The sequence below is a fragment of a genome (assembly GCF_019968955.1).
Source record: "MAG: Porospora cf. gigantea A chromosome Unknown PgA_NODE_2_length_148957_cov_356.986, whole genome shotgun sequence".
Classification (NCBI taxonomy): Eukaryota; Apicomplexa; class Conoidasida; order Eugregarinorida; family Porosporidae; genus Porospora; species Porospora cf. gigantea A.
Genome location: NW_027151586.1, coordinates 90,884 through 108,909, shown reverse-complemented (window position 1 = coordinate 108,909; position 18,026 = coordinate 90,884). Strand labels below are relative to the sequence as shown.

At 55.1% G+C, this 18,026-nt stretch overlaps 5 protein-coding genes across 14 annotated transcripts; 3 read left to right on the top strand and 2 right to left on the bottom strand.

Moving 5' to 3' along the window:
* Nucleotides 1-16: 16 nt before the first annotated feature.
* KVP18_000817 (uncharacterized protein) lies at nucleotides 17-793 on the top strand (the record flags this gene model as incomplete). Of its 2 annotated transcripts, none has more annotated exons than XM_067950254.1 (1): nucleotides 17-793. In XM_067950254.1, the coding sequence occupies one exon, from the start codon at nucleotides 17-19 to the stop codon at nucleotides 791-793; it is 777 nt and encodes a 258-aa protein (XP_067810238.1). The 2 variants fall into 2 exon arrangements, with proteins under 2 accessions (XP_067810238.1, XP_067810239.1); XM_067950255.1 differs by having other exon boundaries at nucleotides 221-793.
* A 140-nt stretch (nucleotides 794-933) lies between these two features.
* KVP18_000783 (uncharacterized protein) lies at nucleotides 934-6,529 on the bottom strand (the record flags this gene model as incomplete). 6 transcript variants are annotated; one of them, XM_067950197.1, is made up of 9 exons in its annotated part: nucleotides 934-1,592; nucleotides 1,621-2,049; nucleotides 2,076-2,432; nucleotides 2,461-2,555; nucleotides 2,581-2,874; nucleotides 2,902-2,963; nucleotides 2,990-3,133; nucleotides 3,164-4,694; nucleotides 4,719-6,529. In XM_067950197.1, 9 exons carry the CDS (start codon nucleotides 6,527-6,529, stop codon nucleotides 934-936), a joined length of 5,382 nt encoding a protein of 1,793 aa, XP_067810187.1. The 6 variants fall into 6 exon arrangements, with proteins under 6 accessions (XP_067810187.1, XP_067810185.1, XP_067810190.1 ...); XM_067950195.1 differs by lacking the exons at nucleotides 1,621-2,049; nucleotides 2,076-2,432; nucleotides 2,461-2,555; ... (3 more) ...; nucleotides 3,164-4,694; nucleotides 4,719-6,529 and having other exon boundaries at nucleotides 934-1,578; XM_067950200.1 differs by lacking the exons at nucleotides 934-1,592; nucleotides 1,621-2,049; nucleotides 2,461-2,555; ... (3 more) ...; nucleotides 3,164-4,694; nucleotides 4,719-6,529 and having other exon boundaries at nucleotides 2,062-2,298.
* A 236-nt stretch (nucleotides 6,530-6,765) lies between these two features.
* On the top strand, nucleotides 6,766-8,996 carry KVP18_000757 (uncharacterized protein; the record flags this gene model as incomplete). Of its 2 annotated transcripts, none has more annotated exons than XM_067950134.1 (2): nucleotides 6,766-6,828; nucleotides 6,858-8,996. In XM_067950134.1, 2 exons carry the CDS (start codon nucleotides 6,766-6,768, stop codon nucleotides 8,994-8,996), a joined length of 2,202 nt encoding a protein of 733 aa, XP_067810128.1. The 2 variants fall into 2 exon arrangements, with proteins under 2 accessions (XP_067810128.1, XP_067810129.1); XM_067950135.1 differs by lacking the exon at nucleotides 6,766-6,828 and having other exon boundaries at nucleotides 7,107-8,918; nucleotides 8,941-8,976.
* Nucleotides 8,997-9,115: 119 nt separating this feature from the next.
* KVP18_000795 (uncharacterized protein) lies at nucleotides 9,116-9,364 on the bottom strand (the record flags this gene model as incomplete). The annotated part of the gene is made up of 1 exon (XM_067950218.1): nucleotides 9,116-9,364. The coding sequence occupies one exon, from the start codon at nucleotides 9,362-9,364 to the stop codon at nucleotides 9,116-9,118; it is 249 nt and encodes an 82-aa protein (XP_067810205.1).
* A 15-nt stretch (nucleotides 9,365-9,379) lies between these two features.
* On the top strand, nucleotides 9,380-18,012 carry KVP18_000796 (uncharacterized protein; the record flags this gene model as incomplete). Of its 3 annotated transcripts, XM_067950219.1 has the most annotated exons (2): nucleotides 9,380-15,119; nucleotides 15,149-18,012. In XM_067950219.1, 2 exons carry the CDS (start codon nucleotides 9,380-9,382, stop codon nucleotides 18,010-18,012), a joined length of 8,604 nt encoding a protein of 2,867 aa, XP_067810206.1. The 3 variants fall into 3 exon arrangements, with proteins under 3 accessions (XP_067810206.1, XP_067810207.1, XP_067810208.1); XM_067950220.1 differs by lacking the exon at nucleotides 15,149-18,012 and having other exon boundaries at nucleotides 9,380-15,139; XM_067950221.1 differs by lacking the exon at nucleotides 9,380-15,119 and having other exon boundaries at nucleotides 15,382-18,012.
* Nucleotides 18,013-18,026: the final 14 nt, after the last annotated feature.

Below are 18,026 nucleotides of genomic sequence, written 5' to 3'. Positions count from 1 at the left end.
ACCAAATAGACAATTAATGGCGTCGACTGACTTGCTGACCCTATTCTGGATTCTCGCGTTCTTCGGAGTTATCTATTACTTCGCGGTGTTGCGAGAAGCCGTCGCCCCCCCTTCTAAAGAAGCGAAGAGGAAGTCGGAGCACCAAAGGAAGACTGCGTCTGAGGTGGCGACAGAGTCAACTCGGTCTCCACGGAGGCGCAGAGCTCTACCAGTTCCCGTGATGGTTCGAGCTGAAACGGAGGTGACACCCAGCGAGAAGCCAGCCGTTGGGAAAGCCAAAAAATCGCGAAAGAAACACCCATCAGAGCTACGAAACCTGGAGAAACCAGCGCAGAAGCCTGTGGTAAAGTCTGAGAAGCCGAAGGAATTCACTGGGATCACGTACGATTTCGAGCAGGTGGCAGCGAAGTTGGGTGTGGAGACCACGAAGATCCAGGCAGCGGAGCAAAAGGTGGATGGTGTAGAGTTATCAATAACCGCGCAACGGAGTGGTCGAAATCGGTGGGCTATTGAATCGGAGAGCGAGTCCAGCGAGGCCACGCCGCAGAAAGTCCAGCGGCAGCCCACCAAGACAGTGTCCACGCCTGCCACTACCAAAACCCATGTTCAAGAGAACACGATTCACCGGCAGTTGGGAGAAGACGACGTTGGCGGTTGGACTACAGTCGACAAAGCACGCCCGGAGAAGAAGCTTGGCACCGCAGTGCTGACGCATCAAGAAGAGCTGCCTCCGTTCTCGCGCGTGCCGTTTGATCTGCTCTGCCAGCAGGCGCTCGCGGCGTGGGGCCTCTAACCAACTCTTGGGACCGATAGCTTCTTTCGCTGCTCTATGGAACCTGTAACCAACTCTTTGGGACCGATAGCTTCTTTTGCTGCTCTATGGAACCTATAACCAACTTTTGGGAGGCCGATTGCCGCTGCTCTATGGAACCTCTAACCAACTCCAGGTACTCCGATTGCTTCTTTGGCGGCGTCCTTAGCACCAGTAAACATTTGGTTCTCCAGAGCACCAACTTTAGCTCGCATTCCCTTCGAACCGCCAAAGGGGTACTGAGACATCGACGTCTTGGGGTTTAGCAACGTTTCTGTGATTCCTGCCAGCCACTTGAAGTCGTCAGCATCGTCCATGCGCAGGTAGAGGTAAGAAGGGTAAGGTTTCCAAAGGAACAGCATGAACGCAAGGACTGTGCTGGAGAGTAGTACGCAGCACTGTACAGTTGACGAGGTGTCATTCGTGTTGGTTCCGGATCTCCATGTGCTAATCAGTCCAGCGTGATCTGCTATGAAGACAACTGTCCCAGAAGCGCACCAGAGTGACAGGAAAGCCAAATCCAGCATCATACTAACCGACGTTTTGCCAGGCCTCACCTGATGAAACCCGCACAAGAACGGTATTCGGGCCCACACGACTGCCACCCCAACGAAACTAGGCATGAGGAGCGACAGAATCACAATCGTCACCGGAATGAGGTCTATGGAGAAGCTTGACCTCGGCATGATATCAAACAGCTGGCCTACCACCGAAGAGGCGGGGTACGACGATTGCAAGAAGTAGATGCTGACCGATAGGTCGGCCATCCACAACCCAGTGGCTGCGTTGACGAAATGCTCGACGCTCACTGCAGCTGGTCAACACTGCGGCAACTACCCAGAGCCCCGTCTCAATGGTCTGGTATGGGCTCTGCTCGAACTGCTGTTGGACATTAGCGACGGAGCGCTGCAGCTGGACCCCCGTGTTGAGGTAGCGGTAGCACAGACGGGAATGCTGGAACCTGGCCTTGGGATACGAGTACCAGGACAACTTGTCAAACCTCTGCTGAAAGACACCCAGTCCACGGCCCAGTTGTTTCAACAGACCCGCTGACAGAGACAACCGTCGGGTGGCCTCCAGATACTCGTCCTTCGTCAGAGGCCGTGGGCGGTGAGCAACTCGCAGCACGCAATACACCGGCGTCCAGGCGAGTCCTGTGCCGGACGTAGCGAGGGTGAAGTACAGTCCTATATCCTCCAATGCTGTCTGAAGGAACTTGTAGAAACTTAATTTCCGGTCTATGTTACACTTTACTTAAACTCACAAACGAAGAACGCCAGAGTCGCCAGCGCCAGTTCGCAAGTCACGACTAGTGCAGTGATTACCAGGCTGTTGACGAGTTGTCCCACCGTGGAGAGCTGCATGTTCACAGTTCCCAGGTAGACCGAGGCGAATGGGTAAAAGAGCAGATGTGTGACTGTGGCGAAATATGCCGTCAAGGCGCAGTAGTCGTCGACATGAAACCAACTGGAGTCCTGAGAACGCATAGAGAAGAACACAGGGAACGTCAAAAGGATATTCAGCGTCACGATGCTCTGGGCTACTACCACTCCGTTCGCGACGACCTGCTGTTTCTCTGTGGATGGCTCCTCTAACCAAAAGGTTAGCCAGACGAAGCCTACTGCGTGTCGACACAAGGAGAGACCCACCAAACGCCACTACATTCCACCCGATGAGCACTAGAATGATCTCCGTATCCATAAATACACAGTTAGGGCTTGCAACACTCCAGAGGCAGCGAGCACTGGGGCAGTGAACATTCGGGACACACCTTCTTCTTGTTCTTTGGAGGGGCCACATAGTTGGAGGGCGCGGCTGCGTAGTTGTGGTGACGGTTGTATTCCTTGGCGGCGTTGTAGACGACCCGATGCTTTCGATGTTCAAATTCTGTCGAGGCCTCAAGCTTCTTCAATTGACCCAACAGAAATTCGAGCTTGTAGCATTCTTGTGCTACTTGCTTGCGTAGCAGGCTCTGGTACTGCAAGCTCAGGTGCTCGAGCTGGCCTCCAACGAGCACATTTAACCCCATCAGCTCTTCTGCTGTGGGTTCTCCAGCCGCTAAGCTGATTGAGGGCCGCACTGAATCTCACCTATGGAGGTATGCAACGTCGCTCTTGCAGATTCCTAGGTTTCTCGAGAGCTTCCGCAGGTCCTGTGTGTGCAGGTTCGAAGTCCCACCTCTGCGTGAGGTACCAAGTCTTGTGCCTCTGGCATCGTTAAATCCGAAATGAAGAAAATGACCCCGTTTGTTAATGAAAGGTCGTGAGGGCCAACGAATAGCGCGTAGCCGAAGTCTGGCGCCCAGCCTTCGTTCACGGACAACTACTTTCACTTTTCATCGCGGCACTTCACATTATTGACCCCTCCGGCTACCGATGCACTCGTGTTGAACCCGGATCTCGTAGTCCGCAGTTCATCCGTGTTGACCAGCAGAAGCCACTCCACAACCATGGTACGGAATATGGTGACGAACTTCGCATCACCCAGCGTGTATGACATGTGTAGCTCCTTAAATTTGGTGGTGGCCGGCAGGAGCGGCACGATAAGGCGATCACGGTGTCGTTGTAGAACGAAATCACGAGCCTCGAAGTTATCCGCAAGGAAGATGCCGTAGAGGTCATTACGGCTCGGGTCAATCCAGGCAAAGCAACCCATCGAGTCTTCTCGCTTCTTCCTGTAGTCACCAACCAGTTGTAACGAAGAGTGTTTGTCGCCCTCGCGGAAGTGGATACCAAAGAGCTTCCACGAGGATGGAAAGAGTGATAACATGCGCGTACGAATGCTTTCAAGATCCTCATCTTCAAAAGATGCCAGCGATAGCCTCTCGTGCAGCGAAGCAGATAGACTGTGCTGTCTGCAGTGTGCAAAAGGACCTAATCGTAAAAAATCGCTAACACCTTCAATCAACGAGCCGAACAGCAGTTTCCTTTGATTCGGAGACAGCGTTCGCACATGCGTCCAGACCTGCTGTTGAACGCCGCCCAACTCCGCCTCTTGGGGAGCCCAGTCGTCATCGGCGGGATCGTAGAGGAGAAATGACCGACTTAGGGTCCGGTCCAGGTAAACCACCAACTCCTTCGAGACCTGGAACATCTCGTGGAATGCGTTTAAGCTGATCCAGGGTTTGGCCTTGCGGGCCTTGGAGTTGAAATATCGTAGGGAGGACCAGGTGGGGCGTATTGACGTCATGATGGCTCCGATGTCCGCATTGTCCTCGAATGACTCCAGAATGGTATTGGGAGCCATCATACCGTGGTACTGAACGACAACGTTCTTGGACTGTTCCGCAATTACGCTTGCGAAGGCCCAGCTGAAACCAGGATACATGGTCAACACGTGATCTCCAAGTTCGTTGTCAGCGATTTCTTTCACGATGCGCCTGATTTCTTTGCGATCTACGGGCTCTGCTGTAGGAACAGTGCAGGCCTCCGGGTGATGTTTCTTGTTGAATGCGCCACGCGGTTCCACGTTGGTGAACTCTGGCGGTATTGCTGTCGTGTTCCACGCAATGTGCCTCGGAACGAAATGTTGGTATCCGAACTGCTGACCGAGGTCCAGCCCGTGGGAAGGGTCCTTCCAATCGACCAGAAGACTGCGGTCGTGAATGGCTCCTAAGGCGTAGGCGTGCAGAAGGCCTCTGACGTTATCTCCCCAGCCATAACCCAGGTTCAGCCTGAAGATTAAATACTTATCATGAACCTCGGGCACAGCGTCACTATCGAGCCCACGAATGACCCGAGGCGGCCCCTCTATTGGAGGTGGAACTGAGCGACGGACTCGTCGGATTGCGCTGGAGTGCACCCACAGGCTAAGGACTGCCACGGTCGCCAGACCTGCCACGTACCGAGTCAATCGCATGAACGTGACAACGCAACAAGAAATGCTGATAAATCGGTTTCACGATCACTGAGGACTCCAGCTTGGAACTGGGTTGGAAGGCATTTGGCCTGTCGCCAGCACACCAGTAGAGGGCACAGACGGAGCCGGCAGCGTCCACTGCGTCGTCCGTGGGTCATGTTCAGTTGGCGGATGGTCCCAACCATCACGGCGGTCATTGAAACCCTCCTTGACTTCCGTCTCTGGCTGGCTTGGCAGGCCCGACACTCGAGAGCGCAGCGCATTCGTCTGTCCATCTTGGAAGGATTTCCTTGCACATTCGTGAAGCTCTGATAGATGGGAGATTCTCAGGCTGTTGAGCCTCTCCTGCCACTCAGCATTGACACGGCTCAAGGCCTCGCGATTATCGCCTTCCTTCGTCACCAGGTCCAAACGTAGTCCATTGATCTGCTCGGTCATGTGTCGAGCCTGGTCGTGTAGCTTCTCCCTCAAGGCTTCGTTTTCTTCCTGAGCTTTCGCGAGAGACGCCTGTAAAGTCAGGTTCCGTGTTTCGAACGACTTCACCATCTTCTCCTTTACACTGATAAAGCCGCCAACCTCCTGTCCCAGCAGTCGCACCTGCGTCTGGAGCTCAATGTTCTTCGCACGCGACTCCTCCAGCTCCAACTTCCGCTGTTTCAACGCGGCCTTCAGCCTGGAATCGTCGCGACCAACGACGGATTGCGGACGCGAGTGCCGGCTGGGCGACTGCAGCGGGTAGAATCCTGCGTGAGACACAGGTCGCATACTCTTTACCACCTTCGCGATATTGTCGTCGGCGCCACGGTGGTAGTCTAGCTCGTGCACAGGCACAGAGCTGACCGAATGCCGCCGTGGATCACCGCGGTTAGTAGGGAGGCCGGGAACGTCCTGCACACCGCGGTTAGTAGGGAGGCCGGGAACGTCTGGCGGCGCACGATGGTAAGACCCCAAACGGGACCTGTACCCTTCTTGGATATCTGGCTCCATTAACCGGGTCGGGTACTCTGGGACTTGGATAGACTCTCGCAACATGTTAGGTGGCCGCTGTAGGGACATGTCTTCGAGTTCACCAACAATGTTTTGTGGGGGTTGGGGGTCAGCTTGGGGCATAGACGGGAACTCAGACGCCGTTAGGGGTATCATAGGCACTTCGGGGCCCATTGCAGGCGGCAAAACCATAGGTGACCCTGCGGGAGGCATCGCTGGCATCGCTGGTATCGCTGGCATCGCTGGCATCGCTGACATCGCTGGCATCGCTGACATCGCTGACATCGCTGACATCCCTGGCATCGCTGGCTTCACTGGCATCTCCGGAAGGTCGAACATCGGGGGTCTAGAGAAATCCTTGCTCGGAGCGCCCGCGAACCGGGAGTCTCCTCCAGGCAACTCAGATTGCACAGGTTCCGACGGTGAGGGTACGTATCCAGTCAACTCCGCATTGGACGACTTATTTGAAGCGTCGGACACTACAGACGTTATGCTGGAAAAAAAACGCTCAAGCTTCGATATCATCTCGCCTCCCTTCGCTTCGCAGGCCTCGAACAGAGCAGAGAGATCCGCACGCGTCTGCACACTTCTCACGACTAACTCCTGGTTGAGCGGTACCCTCAACGCCTTGTCCATGTTCTGCATTATAGTTCGGTAGCGCCTATTGTTCTCCGCTCCCACATGCAGCCAAATACCGCCCTCCAAGACATCAGCTACCATCTTGTCAGTCTTCTCGGCGAGACCTTGTCGGTGACGATCGCGCCGAGTCTCAACCGGATCTGATTCGCGATTTCGGAGTATCTCACCTATGTGAGGGGCAACTGGAGCCACAGCGGTCGTGGATCCGCCGAAGGGATTGGTCTTGACTTGCATGGTAATATTTATCGATTTACAACCCCTTGTACGACGACGATAGAGGCTGTCCTGACGCCTATTAGTGTCTAAATGCGATCGACCCTCAACGATCGTGTCCTCTGCTTGCGTCGTATATTGAAGAGGTCGTTAACAGGTGTTGGGTCTTTAGCGCTTTAACCATTACGACTGAGGTTACTTCTAATAATGTATGAAACCCACATCAACTCAGTAATTCAGCATAATTTCTCCTTTGAATGAGGTGGTGTAGCGTACTTTTTGGGCTCCTTGCTTCACGCTGTACTGCGAGAAGCTTCCGTGTGAGTGAAAGGTGTTGACCGTGACCCAGGAAACAGATGCCCGGAATTTTTTTGAGGTGCAACCCAAGGACACAGTGCAGGAGTGTCACTTCTACGACCCTTACTCCGCAGCCTTCTCTAACTTCGCGGGTTTGCTACTATTCGACGTGCCCGGTGTTCTGGATTGCTTTAGGGACCCTACTGATTGCGCATCAGACGAGAATGACCACGACTGCTGCTACAAGTTAGTCGAATCTACTGAGTCTCCAGATCCGGTCCGCACCAGCAACGTCCCAGTTATGATTCTAAAATGCTTGGGTCTGGCTCCGCTGCACACGGTAGCCGTTATCTTGAGCCTGATCTGGGGTATCGCCATTTGGAGTCACAACGTCTTCTTCGGTTGCTGCAAGTGCTGTCGACGGTGCACGGGCGCCTGCTACTGCAACAGCTGTTGCAACGACCGAGATCGGATGCCCCTTTGGGAGATCAAAGGTCGTAAGTACTGCCTCGTCACCTTCGCGACAGTTCTCTGGCTTTTCGTGGTTATGTACACCATGGCCGTCCTCGCCTATTACATTTGGGTGTACTACCTCTTTGACATGGAGTGTCCTGATAAGAACCACTTCGCCTCTCCGGAGCTAGGAGCTAAGGTCGTCGACTTGTTTAAGTACATCGACCCCCCCCCATCTGGTGGATTGCAGGCCGCCATTGACGCTGCTCATCTCGATACACTAGGCAAAGAGATGGCTGAGCAGGCTACGAAGGCCTTCAATAAAGCCAGTCCTTTGTGGAAGCAGCTGAGAGGTGCTATGCCCTATATTAACTATGGCACCTGGTCATACGCTGTTATCGTCTTCCTTTTCTGGTTCTACGCGTTGGCGCTGTTTTGGTGCATCTGTTGCAAGCGACGGACACATCGTGAAACTTCTCGGAGGAACACTGGTAATGTCTGCAGAGCCTTGTGTTGTCTTTGGGTTTGCCTGGGAACATTCGGAGCCCTGTGCCTCACCGTGGGCATTGCCCTTGTTGGGGTGTTCGGCGTCGTCAATTACTCGGAGACTACATTCGTGGACACAGTGGCGAAGTACTTCGAGAGTGGCTTCAAAGCCTTGGATGACGCAAAGGAACTGATCGCCGTGCTCAACGAACCTAAATCGACTGATTGGTTCGATACCTTCTCGGAAAGTTTGAAAAATGGCATCAGCTGGTGCGAGGATGAAGCGAGAGCTGGGATCGCCGTGGCTGGTGACTACAACCAGGTCGCGTGGCAGATTTTCGCATTCGGGTTGATCTCGTTGGTGGCATACGTCGCTTGGTTTAAGCAGTGGCATTACTGGCGCAACCTCTATTATCATGAGAAGAAGGAGAAGGAGGAGCAGGAATTAGACGATCAGTTGATCGCCGCTACCGTATCCGATCGAGATGCAGACGTCGAGAAGTTGATCAAACAACGGGCACGAGACGAGGCCAAACTTTTAAAGGAGGGCAAGACGCTGCCTGAAGAGACTGTAGGTGTGATCCCTGACGGATGCTCTGAAGGCGGACTCGTCCAACCAAGAGGTATCAACGGTGCTCTGCACTACGCTGCTTGCTTCAATAAGCTTCGTCCAGCAGTGAAGCTGCTTCGCGGCGGCTTCAACGTTAACGCTCGTAATGTGGCTGGATTCACCCCTCTGCAAATTGCAGCCATGGAAGGACACTCAGACATGGTCGCTCTTCTCGTAGCGTGGGGCGCATCATTCGACGATCTCGACGATTACGGTGAGAAGACAATGCACGCCCTAGCTCGAGGAGGCCACCACAATGCCATCCGCTTCTGCGTGGAAAGCTGCGGAGCAGATCCCGAGACCACTGACATGTTTGGAAGGACTCCAAGGGACGTCGCCACGGCCTTCCTACCGTCCAAACAACACGAGGACGTCATCCGTGTGCTGGAGACCTACGATGCGGAGAACATGAACACCGCAAGGATGTCCATGACCGATCAGCGCGAAGTCAACTTCCGAGACCGGGAGGCTTACATGCAGTCCATCAACGCCCTTCCAACCCCCACCATACGCGCACAGATTCTGGAATCCGTCAAGAACGAATCTTCAAATGCAGGAGAGCTTGTAGGTTCAGGTTCAGGTTCAGGTTCATTCAAGAGTCATGATCAAGAAAGTGGATTGAAGTCGGCGACGAGCCGTTGATTTAATCAACTGCTTTCTACTGTATACAGTCAACGAAACTGCGTGAGAGGGGGATGTATGTCACACCTGCTTCAGTGGGGCCGCTTGTAACGCAGAAACTCTGCGATCGATCTCCACATCTACTTCGCCCACGGAGACTCTGCGTATAGACGGCGAGGAAGCACCGACACGTTATCTCCCCTAAGAAGGTAGAGTCCAAGAGGGAGGAGCTTGACTGGGGCATCAGCGGAAAAGACTCGTTCTACTGCGTTGGCGATGATGAGGTTGGCGGACTGGTCGAAGCCCTTAAGCACGCCAACGAACACGCGACCGTCCACGGTGATGACGTTGACGTCCACACCAATCCAGGCCTCCAAGAGGTTCGACATTAAAATCACCCAATTATGACGCTAACTGCCGACGCACTCGGCCGCCGGGACCGGAAGGACGCGTCGTACGTGGACGTCAGAAAGAAGCTGCGTCCGTTGGTAGGCTCGCTCCCTGAGCTTCTGACGAATCTACCGGAAGTGGTGACAGAGCTTCTCACCGCTCTGGAGACCCCTGGAACGAGTCGTGGAGTGCGCTACTGGTCGGTGTGCCCTCTGCTGGAGACCGTCGTGAAGGATGTCCAGGCCGAGGTATTGCCCGAGCTGGGTCGTATCCTTGCCACACTCATGGGTTGTCTCAGTGGCGCGGACATGAATGTCGCCGAACCGGTACTGTCGGCGTGGAAAAACCTGGTAGCCTCGCTGTATGGCCCCCTGATTCGGGACATGCCCACATTTGCACCTCTACTGGGGCCTTGGTTACTCTTCGAGCCGGCGGCGCACCAGATTGAAATCATCGAAGGGTTGAGGCCCATCCTCCGGCGCTCTGTTGGTCTCAACCGATTTGACCTGGTGCTCAGTGCGCTCATGGAGGTCATTGTTACTTCGGGTGTCGAGAGCGCTGTGCGGCCACTTGCCGGTCTCTGCTTCGAAACTGTCCGTAATGTTGACGGTGCCATCAGTGCTCATCAGTTGGATGTGGTGGAGGACTACCTATTTGAGATCGACGACATGCCATGGTTGGCCCAGGTACCTGCCCTGCAACGCCACAGATTCGCTTGCGATGTCCTCCGATGGTTTTACCGCCTGGTGCGGTACGACACCAGTCAGACAAAAGCAGAGGACCTGAACGGCAAGCGCACGCTCACTCGATATCAAGAACGGGTAGAGCACGGATTGCTGCAACGTCTACCCGAGGAAGAAGTGGAGGCCCTTCCCGTTGAACTCTGTCTTCTTTGGAGTAGCTGGCCGCCCTTCATCAAATCAGATACGCTCCATCTGCGTCTGAACTCACTGATGGAGATGTCTGCTTCGTCTCTAGCAGCCCAGTTTGCGGTTTCGGCGATACTGGTGCAACACAATTCCCGACTGACACTAGACGACAAGATTAGCTGCAAGGTCCCGGCAACGGATTCCGTGCAACCAGGGTGGATCTTTGACTTCTGCTTACAAGTGGCGAACGGTGTCCAGCCTGGCACATACCATGGCGACGATCTCATAAGAAGCTGTCTTACCAGCTGTCCTGAGCCACTTCTCCCCTGGATAGCGCTGCGTCTCCAGCACAATGCCTCGCCGGGCCTCGTACTTTTTCTCAAGAGCCGCATGCAGGTCCTGGGTCTCGCCGCAGTCCAGGAGTCTGTGCACTGCGAGTATCCGATTTATGGGCCTCTCCTCGCCCCTTCTCTGTCGGATCCATGCACGGAGCTGGTATGCACCTCACAAGTTTGTGACGCCGAGTGGGGCCTTGCGGGACTCTTCGCTGCGCTTCTCTGGCTGGACGTCTCTCGTGCCGATGCTCAGGAGTTGGCGCTGTCGCTGTCTCGGCAGATTTTGCCCTCCATTCACACTGTCAGTTTGTCGCGAGCTTACCTGTTCAAGCAGTCAGCACTGTACTCGGGTGTTGAGATCAGCAGCACTCTTCTGATAGAGTGCGCCTTCTCAGTGGAAGACCTGGACGTAGCAGCCGTCCTACTCTCCCTTGTTGTCACGAGCGACTCCCACCTCCTCTACGAAGCCGTGGGATCGGATCACGTGGGTGTCCGCCAGCAAGCCCTGCGCCTTCTGGCCTCCGCCGGCTCGACATCGTGGGGAGTAGCTCTTGAGATCGAGAGGACACCGAACGATTTGCAATCCGCTGGAGGCAAGAAGCTGTCCCTGTTCAACTTCGTGGAGCAGGCCTCAAAGTTGGAATCTGGGCCCGCGCTGGACGCAAGCATGACCTTCGTTGTCATGCAGGCCAGCACGAAGTTCTCACCAATGATGGATGCCGTGGTTGAGGCCATGGGCATGATGGCGGGGTCAGGCCGAGCGTCTAAGAGGCGCAAAAAGGCGTCTGGCGCTGCCCTTGCTGCGCCCCCTCACGCTGTGGAGGCGGCGGTAAGAGCTGTGGTAGCTCGAATGGAAACGTTTACCATAGCCGCTCCCATTCCGAAGGCCACTTTCGTGCACAAATCCGACATGCGAACAGACGGCACGGACGCCAAGGCGCTGTTCACCCGCCTCGCCAAGGAACCGGTGTCTTCGATGGTGCCGGATATGTTTCCGGCCTTGAGGAGCACGCATGCCGTATTCGAGGAGCAGGTGGAGGATGTAGAACTTGGTCCCTTCCGTATGCAACCGCAAACCGATGTCGTCACGCAGTTCAAGTGCCTATGTCGAAGTCTTGCCCTGCTGCTGGAGCAGTGCGACGCATTGGCCACTGAAGTTTTTGACCTGGTCCGTGAACGTCTGGACGCCTACGTTAAGGACCGACACTACCACAACGAGGTGACGCTCGCCGCCATATTGGAGGCCTGCGCGGCCGTGTCTAGCTGCGAGGCCACCCAGGGGATTTGCCGAACTATCGAAGAAGAAGTCTGCCAGTCCACGCTCCAAGCGCTCCGAACTGCAGCTGTCGACTTCCTTATTTCCAGCAATCCGTCAATGAAACTCTACGCGAGTTTCCTCTCCCAGCTCGCGCGAAAGGAGAACATTCCCTCGCTGTTGACGCGGAACGGCCTTGGGGTGTCGGGAATCCTCTCCGATGATCATAGGTATTTGCTCCCGATTGTTCTTCGGCTACTAGTAGGGGTGCTGTTCTCGACCAAGCAATCAAGTGTTCAGTTGGCCGTATACCGGGCGATCGCTGACGTGGAGTGTGAGTACATTGCGGTCTTTATAGGGCAATGCCTGGCACCTTTCTTCGGCCACGAGCGGACGGTGGTCAATATGCTGGCGCAAGCTACTTCAGGAACCTTTTGGGTCACTATTGGAGACTCCACTCTCAACTCGGAGCCGGTTGACATGTGGCCCCGCGGCGCGCACAGAAACACCATTGCACTACATTTCAGCACGCTCACTGGTTTGAAATCCCTGATCGGCAGCTGCCGGCGAAATTTGGAGCGATTCGTCCCCTTTCTTCTGGGCTTCCTGTGTTGCTGCAGTCGACAGTTGAAGCTCTCGCCATTCCCTGAACCTGGTCGGGCGCAGTCCAGTGCCGCCAAACAGATCACTGTATGTTGGGACATCGTTCAAATGCTGTGTCGCGACCACCACGATAGGTTTAACGTGCTACTACTGCCTGGGTTGCAGGCCATGCAGCCTCAGATTGAGGACCTCGCCGACAAACTGCTTACTGGACGTGCGAGCAAGGCGTTGGCCTTCGTGGAAACCATGGCTTCCGATGCGGGCTCACTACAATTCTTCGAGTCAGTTGGCGGTTCTCTACTCACTAAACTCTTCCAAGGCATGACGGGTCCTGGTATGGAGGATTCTGTCTCGGTGGACAGAGAGGTATGCCCGACTTTTATGAAAAGCGTGATCTGTGTGGCTCTGCGACTTTGCGGAGTTTCCGAAGAGGGAGACTTAGTGGCTGAGGATTCGTGGAGCCTACTGCGCCCCCACGTTCCCTTGCTGCTTCAACAGCTTCTGTCAGTCTTTGGCTGGCGTCAAAAGCACGAGGTTTACACAAGCCGAACCGGAAAGAGTATTACCACCAGGCAAGAGTTGGAACTGATTGGGCACATCTGGGAGTTCCTTAAGGACGAAGACCTCTCAGCTTTGGCAGGTATCGGGTTACAGCTTGTCCGACTTATGACGGACACCCTTCCTAAGAACCCAAGAGCCTCGACGTGGGCAGTAAGGCAGAACCTTACCATCATGGACAAGTCTCTTCTCAATCTTTTGAGTCCCTCTACTTCCTTGGACTGGTTCCAAGTGCAACTGCTTCCTTTCGTGGGAACCGTTCCTGACATCGAGCTCAGATGTACGCTCTGCCGACTCCTGCTGAAGGCCCATCTAATATCCGAGGGACACGCCAATGCTGTCGCCTTAGTGGACTCACTGTCCGCCTCGTGTTCCGCTCTACAAAGGGATGCTGGCGAGGGTACATGCATGGTGGCGGAATTCCAACGCCTTCTGGAGGGGCTGACTTTTGACGCACCAGTTCTGACAGCCATGCTCTCCATGAACCATGTCATGGGCCTCGACGACAGCCCTGATTTGGCGCACGGCTCTTTAGGCTACCTGACCTCTGTCGTTCAAGAAGGCGGCTTCTTTGATGAGCGCTCTACGCATCTGATCGTCCAGCAGATGGTTTACTATGTCGGCGTCCGTGAGTTCGATTTCGGCCTAAGCGTGGCCGTTTGCGATCTTCTAGCTGCTTGGGTTGGTCGTGTGCTGAAGATGACCTCTGCCAAGAGTGTTGGTCAAGACTGCGGCTCCAGAGAGACGCAGCAGGCTTCCCTGATCGTGGCGGCCTTCGCCGAGGTTCTGATACCTTGCCTTTCTTCAGTGCTGCGCTCAGGTAGCGATGAGACCAAACGATTGTCCATGAAGATGCTGCGGGAGCTCGTCTGCAGCTGGCACCCCGTCGCGGCCTTCCTCCCAACGACTGAGAATGTCATTTCCTCACTCTCTTTGGACCTGGCGCTGGTGGAGGATCCTGAATTCTTTGAGGACGTCATGGCCCTTTCGCTACATGTACGCGCCACACAACTCAAGGCGGTGGCAAAACAAGTAGATTCTGGATTCTTTTGCCAGCCGACGCTCGCCAGATTTCTGGCACCACTAGGGCTACATGCTGCCCTGCAGCTGAAAGCTTTCGAAGTTACCCAGGCGTACAGAGCAGCTGGAATCATACTGATGAGCAGCGTAACACGGCAATCGTCTTGGAAGTTTGTAGTAAAAACTGCCGTTCACCTTCTGGACCAGATCACGAAGGAGCCACAACTACATCTCCGCCTTGTAAGCGTACTTTGCGCTCTACTGTCGGCGGTGGAGTTCGAGAAGTTCGACGTGCAGGTGTCAGAACTCAGCCCTGAGGAAGTGGGAGAATTGATTGAGGTGGCCGCGGCGCAGCGGGCTAACGTCGAGGATGACGAGGAGAAAGACAAGGAGGAGTACGAGGAGCAGGACGAGGACCTTCCTGCTGAAACCCGAAGCACAGGCATCGATGGCATTCACCAAGACATTCGACTTGAACTGCTTCCTCGACTTAACAAGCTGCTCTACAAGAAAGGGAAGACTGGCAAGAAACGCCTAACAGCAGTAAGACCAGAGGTGGCTGCTGCGTGCCTTCTTCTCATTCGACGTCTTCCGAAGGAGGAATTCCACCGTCGACTGACTCCCCTCTTCCACGCAACCAGCATTGGCCTCCGCAATAAAATGGAGAGCTCCCGCGCTACCTCGCGAAAGGCTGTGGTTCACATGGCGATGCAGCTGGGGCCACGCTACCTAGCCTGGGTCATTGCGTTGCTACGAGGCATTCTGCGAGACGGATACCAGCTACCTGTGCTCGTCTACAGCGTTCATTGTATTCTCTACAAGTTCTCAGACTCCCATTTGGCGGATGAGGACATCGAGGAGGAGCTGGCAGACATGTCAGAACCGCAGTTCGATTTCCGTGGTAGCATCGATGACATACTTGACCAGGTGATGCCGATACTAGCCGCTGAGATCAAGCGTACAGAGGACCCGGACCTACCCGAGGGCTTCAAATGGAGCACCCGAGAGGGGCGCGCATCGCGAGCCGCGCAGCTGGTGCAGATTCTAACGGCAGTGCTCTCCCCTGAGAAGGCCTGTAACGACGTATTCTTCTTCCTTTACGGACTGCTTACCGGTGAGCCTGTTGAGGAGTAGCTAATTCAGGTGCCAAAGTGGAACTGCTTGGTGAAAGACGTGCATTTTCAACGAAGCTGTTGAACAAGGTCGGAGCACTGTTCGACGCTGCCTCTGATGGGCTCAAGTTCAACAGGAGAGTAACCTTAGTGGACCGTGTCAGAGTTGCCAGGGGACTCTATGCTTTGGCCGACGATCTTTACGATGAATCTACAGCTAGAGTTCAACGGATTACCCACCGAAAAGGCCCCAAGCTGATGGAAATGGCCGACCATGGCGCTCTCCAGTCTCTAGATACGGGCGTAGTGGATTCCAAATTCCTACTCGAACTTCGGAAACTGGACTCTGTCCACGAAGAGAACCTCCCAGACGCGTCATCAGGTCGCTCTGTGACGTGCAAGAGAAAGGACGCTTACGTCGTGTTGCAACCGGGCGCGTCTGCCGGTCGTAAGGTGTCGGATTTCGTCAAGCGAGCGCGCGGTTTCGACCCTTCACAACGGGCTTGTACAGTCGCCACAGCCGCAAGTCACCTTCTGAAGGAAACGTTCCTGCGCAACCACCCTCTTCGCCTAAGGGACGTCGATGATGATGAGGACAGCGGCGATGACAACGTCGAGGGTTCCGTGGACTCCGAGGCGCTCAGGCAGCAACTAAATGGCACGTGCGCCTCCATGGTGAGGTTGCTCTGCTCCACGCTCTCTGGTCTGTTCGCTCCGGTGGCCAACAATCTGGTGAGGATGCTGCCCCTGGATATCGCGGCACTCGATGCCTACGGGCCCGTCATAGCCGTGGCTGTGTTGAACATGGTGGAACTTCTGGGAGCTGCGGGAAGCTCTGGAGGCTTGCTCAGGGTTTCGACGAAGATCTTGTCCATTCTTATCAGGAGGAATCGTGGCTCAGAGTGGCTAGATTCCGCGCTGCTAAGCAAGGCTCTCGTGATGGATGCCGACGTTCGCAGGCACTACACCAAGCTGGAGCAGCAGCCAGACGCTGAACAGACGCGGACGGCTGCATTGAAGTGTGTGCAGCGCACCTTCAAAGGGGCCCTGATAGGACAGGCCGCTGTGGGTCTGGAAGTTCCAGCTCTGGTGTCTACCAGTCTAGGCCTGCTCCGACTCCTCATCTTTAACGTTATCAGGCCTGAATCCTTAGAGGCGGAGACGGCTGACCTTTTGTACTCCGCCATGGATGCAGTCGCTCGTATTGTGGTGAAGGGCTCGGCAGCAGACTCTAAGGTCGCCCGGAAGTGCTTCACAGAGTTTGTACTGGCGTATCCTATGGCGCCTAAGGCCAAGAAGGACCGCATTCAGTACCTCCTGGACAACCTGTACTACGATGTCGATGTCGGCCGCCGTTATGCGCTGTTATGTCTGGGTGACGTCATGCAGGGGCTGGCGCATGAGGAGCTGGACCATAACTACTCCAGGCTTTTTGCGCTGAAAGCGGGCCATCGGCTGTCCGTGGAACCCGACACCCAACTCGTCGTCAGCCTTCAGCAGTTTTTGTTGGCACTGTTCGAGAGACTGGGTGCCAAAGTAGTGCAGCGAGAGCTCTACCCGCTGATCACGAAGCTGTTCTTGGGACACAAAGAACCTGGTCGGAGAGGTCTCCTTCGAATGCTCACCGTTTTTGTACAGTGTTTGGGCGCGAACGCAGTGGAAGACACCATGCCGCTGACAATTCTTTCGTGTGTGTGGCCTTCCAGCTCCCTGGCATTCGTCGAGGAGGACGTGGTGACGGCGACTGAGTCTGCGTTGCGCTCTGATAGTGCCCAAATGGCTTGTATGGAGTTTGGCTCGTCCAGGCTGAGCATGGTCGACAGCTTGGTCTCCTTGGTTGGTGAGTTGGTGAAATCTGCATTGGAGGCGCTAGAAGAATCCGCCCTGAAGGTCTCTACATTGCGGCGAACGGCCTGCCATGGCACCTGGACGAGCGCCTTCGACTTTCAAGAGGAGGTCAACTTCCACGTGCCCTCAGAGGCGTTGCTCCTTGTTTGGCAGTGGTGCGTCCGTCACGTCATGGATGTAGACACCGAGCTGTCACTGGGAACCAGGTCCGCCTTCTGCGAATCGTTAGCAGAGCTATTGGACTCGTCGCGGACGAAGACAACTTTGCAGACACCCTCTGCAGGGGCAATGCCACTCGTGTGCGCCTCCCTGCAAGACCCTGGATACCCTGTCAAATCGTTGCCCGAGTACCTTCTGGTCGCTCTCAGTCGCTCGGTGAAGTCGGAATCGTTGGAGACCAGCTCCGACCGGTGGACAGCCTGTCACAGGCCCGTGCTCACAGCACTGCTGCGGTGCTTGGTCGAATCCAACTTCCACACCCACGACGTCGTTGAGGGTGACTTCGTTACGCGCAGTGGCGTGCTATGGCTGGTTTCAAAGACGGTTCACTGGGGTTGCAAATTCTCCTTCGACCACAATAACGTGTTCATTCGACTATGCTGCGTCGCCGACCTCGTAACACAGGTCATATCAACGGTAGGTATGTTGCACAATGCTTCTCCCCTGCTGCCTCATATTGTGCGTCTCTGTCTAACACTCCAAGCCAAAGCCCCTACGCATGTGGAAATGGTGCGATCCCAGCGACGAGGCCTCCAGCTGAATCCCGCGGTGGACTTGTGGAGGCAGCTGCCTCGTCTTGACTTCTTCGAGAGGCGTCAGTTTCTGTCAACTCTGGGCCAAAACTGTCAACGCGACTTGGAGAAGGCAGTAGGGTCTCCGGCCGTGTCTAAACATATCTCTGCCATCAAAAGACTTCGGACCAAGACCAAGCTGCAGAAGGCGACTGCCAGAAAGCAGTTGGAAATACTGGACCCAGAAGCCGCTGCAAAGGAGAAGCGGAAAATTGCGCTCAACCGTCGCAAACGACGACGCGTCATACAGTCCTAGCCAATGGATGTCAC